At 40.1% G+C, this 6432-nt stretch overlaps 1 protein-coding gene across 1 annotated transcript in view; it reads left to right on the forward strand.

Annotated features, from left to right (window-relative positions):
• Positions 1-6432, forward strand: part of LOC113823104 (uncharacterized) — a 33615-nt gene that overhangs the window by 18896 nt on the left and 8287 nt on the right. The window contains exon 2 of the mRNA XM_070131876.1: positions 5456-5589. Within this exon, the coding sequence (XP_069987977.1) occupies positions 5456-5589 (134 nt within the window). The remainder of the gene's footprint in view (positions 1-5455; positions 5590-6432) is intronic.

A 6432-nucleotide genomic window follows, 5' to 3' on the forward strand; every position in this document is an offset into this window, starting at 1 on the left:
CACATTTGTCAACATGAATACGGTTCATATATATATATATATATATATATATATATATATATATATATATATATATATATATATATATATATATATATATATATATTTATGTATATACATATACACACATATGCTTGCATACATGTCTCTGTACACACACACACACACACACATATACATATATATATATATATATATATATATATATATATATATATATATATATATATATATATATATATATATATATATATATATATATATATATATATGTAAATACATATACACACATATAATTGCACACATGTCTCTGTATATATATATATATATATATATATATATATATATATATATATATATATATATATATATATATATATTTATTTATTCATTTATTCATTTATTTATTTATGTATGTAAGGGCCTTAATGTTGGGCCTTACATGAGTTTGGTAGATGGCGAGCTTAAGGTTTAACATAGACAACCAATATGTCTAGACCATTTATTGACTGTTGGAGTGTGGCTGCTCCTGAGAGAGGTGTTGCTCCTTGTCTCCCCGCAGGTAGTTTGCCTCATCTCCTATACAGTGGTCTAAATATCGCTCTGAATCACATTGTTAACATGTGACAACTGGTGATGAACAAGTAAGCATTATATAAATGCATAGCTCTTGTGGAAGAGATAGACAACACAACATTGGAATGTCTGGCATGGCAAAAAGAGGAATAAACGGGAAGCAATGGACAGGCGTATATGCATATGTATATATGACAAATATATAAGAATATGTAGAATATCATCATCCAGGAGCTAACGCCAAAGTGGGCGCATAGCCGCATCCACCCTTTGTTTCTACCTACAAGGGTCTCTCATGGCAGTGCTTGCGGATGCCGAGAGAGCGATATTCTCGGGCTTCGGAACTGTAGTGAACGGGTGGCGCTGAAGGAAACCCATCTTCAGGGGGCGCCACAGAATGCGAGCTAGCGGGCGGTGCTGAGGGAAAAGCATCCTCAAGCGGCGGTAAAAGTACGTACCTAGTAAGACAATGTAGAGAGGCCTTCAGCGAGGTAGTCAAGAGCTAAGGTCTTGAGTGGTAAGGTGAAGCAAACACTGAAGTGCAGAGAAGTCTGTGAAGTGTGTGTCTTTTCGGCGGAAAATGCGGTATAAATGCAAAATGGGCAAAGTAAGAATGCTGGGTCGTTTTGCGGCTGTGTGCTGATTGGCCGACGGCTGCATCCTATCTCTCACGTCGCGCACCTCGGCATGCTTGCCTGTCGGCTGACTCGTTGTACCCACAATGCCTCCCCCCTATCGAGGAAGAAAGGACTTCAGAGCGAGGGTCCTGCGCGGGCGGAAATGACGTCCGGATCTCGTGTAGGTGGCGTCATCATGATGAAAAGACGAACTTGGCCATCTTGGTGGGGTATAGGGTGTGTACTGAGAGCGTCGGGTTGGTCTGCTGACAGCGAATTGCTGGGCTCTCTGACGGAAGTCCTCTAGTTGAGTGTCGCTTGGGCTGTTGGGGAAGAATACTCTGGGCACGACGAGGAGCTGGTCATGCTGGGGTTGCAGAGGGTGTCTTTTGCCCAGTAGAGGTTAGTAATGGCTAGGAGCTCTCTGTTGGATGTCAGGGGCTGTCGTGTCTGCCTTGCATTTCTAGCTCCAGTGGAGCTCCTACAGGAACTTTGCTGGCGTCTGCAGTGAGGCAGAGCTGGGCGTCGGGGGTGGTTGACTTCATTATTCGGTGTTGTGGCCGTGTTGTATAATGGCCACCTTCCATGTTGTTTTGGATGTCTTCGAGGCTTCCACCTACATCCGTTGAGACAATGGTAGGCCGCGTTGCCGAACCGCTTGTCGTACAAGCAGATACCGTCAGCGGCAAGGAATCGGATGAAGGGCCTCCTGTTGGTATTGGACCCTCGGGCAGTTGCTGCGTTGATGTTGAGTGCGGTAATTATGCGAAGCGAGGTACCGCCGGTGCCGATATGATTGTGGCGTCCGCCACAACAACTCAGAGCTACAAAGGAATACCTTTAACAGATAAGTGAACACAGAATACAAAACAACGTCAATGCACAATTAATGACTTGATATTAAGAATTGAACACAGAATAAGAAATATTTAAGGAAAACCTAGGTACAACAAAGCCCTACAGAGTTTGGTAGATGGCGAGCTTAGGGTTTAAAATAGACAACCAAGACATCTAGATTCCATTTATTGAATAGATTGTTGGAGTGCGGCTGCTCCTCAGAGCGAAGTGTTGCCCCTTGTATATGTACATATACATGCATACATACATCTCTCTCTCTCTCTCTCTCTCTCTCTCTCTCTCTCTCTCTCTCTCTCTCTCTCTCTCTCTCTCTCTCTCTATATATATATATATATATATATATATATATATGTATATTTGTGTATCTGTGTATGTGTGTGTGTGTGCGTGTGTGTGTGTGTGTGTGTGTGTGTGTGTGTGTGTGTGTGTGTGTGTGTGTGTGTGTGTGTGTGTGTGTGTGTGTGTGCGTTTGTGCGTGCGTATGTTAGTGTATGTGTGTGTGTGTGTGTATATATATATATATATATATATATATATATATATATATATATATATATATATACACACATGAATATATGTATAAATAAATAGATAAATAAATAAATTAATGAATATATATATATATATATATATATATATATATATATGTACATATATATATATACACACACACACACACACACACACACACACACACACACATACACACACAAACACACACACATATATATATATATATATATATATATATATATATATACATACATATATATATATATATATATATATATATATATATATACATATATATATATATATATATATATATATATATATATATATATATATATATATATATATATATATATGTATGTATAAATGTATATGTATATATACATATATATACACATATGTTTATATGTACATGTATGTATTCATGTTTATATTTATCCCAGAAACATCATGCATCGGTTTGCGCCTCACTTGGTGCTTACGGCTTGCCAAATAATATTCTTTCCCTTTGTGTGAATATTCTGTTGCATCTTTATCAAGTAAAGTAATTTCAAGTACTATTTGCTATAGGATTCTTTGTTCAAATATGCAAGAAATTAGTGATATACGAGTATATGGTTCACACACACACTGGCCATCGAGCGTATGGATACTGACTTTGTTTATATTTATTTATATTATCCCTTATTATGTAACTCTCAGCAGACTCCTATCAGAACAATACGTAACATATCTAAAAAAATAGAAAATGAGTTTCACGCTGTTTTGTGATATGATTGTGGTTGTTATTGCTGCTATTATTATTGCTATTACTTCAATTATCGCTGTTATTGTTATCATTATCATCTTTATTATTGTGTTATTGTTATTCCAGTCCCTTTATTTTCATTATCATATCAATTTCTTCTATATAATGTTGTGACATTGTCATTGTTTATTAAAATATTTATTTCAGTTGATATTTTATCTTTACAGTCATTATCATTATTATCATATCAAGTCTTGATTATCACTGATATTGTTCTGTCCTACACTTCAATCTAGACACGGCACCGCGGGAATCACATCCAGAACGTATACAAAATCTCTCTCTCTCCATCCCCCCCTTCCATTCAAACCAGACATATTAACTCTCTGCACATAAAGAGGTTTTTCACGGAAACAGGTCCATGGACCCAGTACCTACCGTACACTGACCTGCATATGACCAAAGAAGAACCATTGCAAATAATGGAATTAAGTGTTTTGACTTTGATTCTCTCTCTTTCTCTGTCTGTCTCTCTCTGTCTCTCTGACTCTCTCTCTCTCTCTTTACATTTATTTTCCGCATATTTTCACATTCCCTTGCCTGCTGCATTCATTTAATGCCTGTTACAATGAAAATGTAGCAACAGCAATGCAATCACTCAAATATATCGTGATTACATGCAAGGCATTTTGACTCTTGATAATAAGAAATGTGCCGTCATCGCACCTCGCTGTTTGCACGGTATTAGCGATTTCGAACAGCGTCCGAATGCAATCATATGATAAATACTCGATTTTTAAAGACCTACAGTCAAAATAATATTCACGGATAATCTAAAAATATAACTCCTTTGAGTTTCACTTTATATAAAGTATATACAACATATAAAACTTTTTGTTTTTATGAAAGTAAAAAGCTTTATATACACGAAGCTAAAGCAACGGATTCTTTTCGGGTCAAAGTGTTTACGATTGGAAATGGTGCAAATTTACTTGGTGTTTGCATTTTTTTTGAGCTTATGAATTGTCTTTTCTTTGAAGTACTATTGCAAGGAGATATGAAAGTTGTAAGAGTGACTGTTGCCTGTTTAGCGGTTTTTTCCCGCCTTAAAAATAATTCATTCTAACTGGCATCTGAGCTAACGCTCAGTGAAGGGTCCTGTCACGCATGCGCAGAAGCAAGGGGCAGAGCTTGTTCTGGACCAGGTGCTGGGCTCCGCCTCTAGAAACGGTGACGTCATGAGCCCTTAACGTCAGGCACCCGGACGTCCCGGGTTGAATTACTACAAAAGAGATGACGGCCTTAAATAGCTAATGTCTTCATAAATGTATATGAAATACTCAAACCCCTTTATATCATATCTATACTCAAAATAGAATGAATAATTGTAAAATATCTTACACTTGGATAATTATAACCGGATAATCCACCCTGGTTCAACATTATTTCGCAAGCGCTGTCATGAATACATATGTATGTATATATATATATATATATATATATATACATATATATATATATATATATATATATATATATATATATATATATATATATATATGTGTGTGTGTGTGTGTGTGTGTGTGTGTGTGTGTGTGTGTGTGTGTGTGTGTGTGTGTGTGTGTGTGTGTGTGTGTGTATGTATGTATGTATGTATGTATGTATACATATATATATATATATATATATATATATATATATATATATATATATATATATATATATGTGTGTGTGTGTGTGTGTGTGTGTGTGTGTGTGTGTGTGTGTGTGTGTATGTTTGTGTGTATATATATATATATATATATATATATATATATATATATATATATATATATATATATATATATATGTGTGTGTGTGTGTGTGTGTGTGTGTGTGTGTGTGTGTGTGTGTGTGTGTGTGAGTGCTTGTGTGTGTGTGTGTGTGTGTGTGTGTGTGTGTGTGAGTGCTTGTGTGTGTGTGTGTGTGTGAGTGCTTGTGTGTGTGTGTGTGAGTGCTTGTGTGTGTGTGTGAGTGCTTGTGTGTGTGTGTGTGCACATAACTCAAATATGTCTTTCTTAAGAAATGATGTTTACATGACAGCTAGATCGCGTCATTCACTGTCTTCAGCCCTGACAGCCTTGTGCCCTCCCCTTCGCCACAGGACCCTCCCGTGTGGGCGCAGCTGTATACTGGGCCCGACCAGACAGGTGCGCGCCTTACCACCGAGGATTACCTGAATGACCTTCTCCAACGGGACTTCGACGACAAGACCTCGTCCTACTGCGCCTCCGGCATGTAAGTAACACGAAGGACCGAGATGTCTCCTGCGAGAGAGCGGAGCAACACGGTCGCCGGGACGGAAGCAGGTGCCGTGTTGCATCACATCGCCTATAAAACGCAGTGGCCTTGTCTTGAATACTGTCAAAGATTCTTTCAAAAAAACATTATCATAATGATTAACATAATGATGATTTTAAAAATAGCAATGGTAATACGAATAATTCTTATACTTATCATTATCGCCGTGCTTCCCTAACCGATCCCTGTGAATCCCTGGCCGATCGCTGTCCTTCCCTAGCGAACGCCGTGCTTCCCTAGCCAATCACTGTGCTTCCCTACCCGATCGCTGTCCTTCCCTAGCGAACACCGTGCTTCCCTAGCCGATCGCCGTGCTTCCCTGGCCGATCGCCGTGCTTCACTGGCCGATCGCCGTGCTTCCCTAGCCGATCGCCGTGCTTCCCTAGCCGATCGCTGTCCTTCCCTAGCGAACACCGTGCTTCCCTGGCCGATCGCCGTGCTTCCCTGGCCGATCGCCGTGCTTCCCTGGCCGATCGCCGTGCTTCCCTGGCCGATCGCCGTGCTTCCCTGGCCGATCGCCGTGCTTCCCTGGCCGATCGCCGTGCTTCCCTGGCCGATCGCCGTGCTTCCCTGGCCGATCGCCGTGCTTCCCTGGCCAATCGCCGTGCTTCCCTGGCCGATCGCTGTCCTTCCCTAGCGAACACCGTGCTTCCCTAGCCGATCGCCGTGCTTCCCTGGCCGATCGCCGTGCTTCACTGGCCGATCGCCGTGCTTCCCTAGCCGATCGCTGTCTTCCGCTAGCGAACGCCGTGCTTCCCTAGCCGATCGTCGTGCTTCCCT

Source organism: Penaeus vannamei, chromosome 2 (assembly GCF_042767895.1).
Source record: "Penaeus vannamei isolate JL-2024 chromosome 2, ASM4276789v1, whole genome shotgun sequence".
In the NCBI taxonomy this organism is placed as follows: Eukaryota; Metazoa; Arthropoda; class Malacostraca; order Decapoda; family Penaeidae; genus Penaeus; species Penaeus vannamei.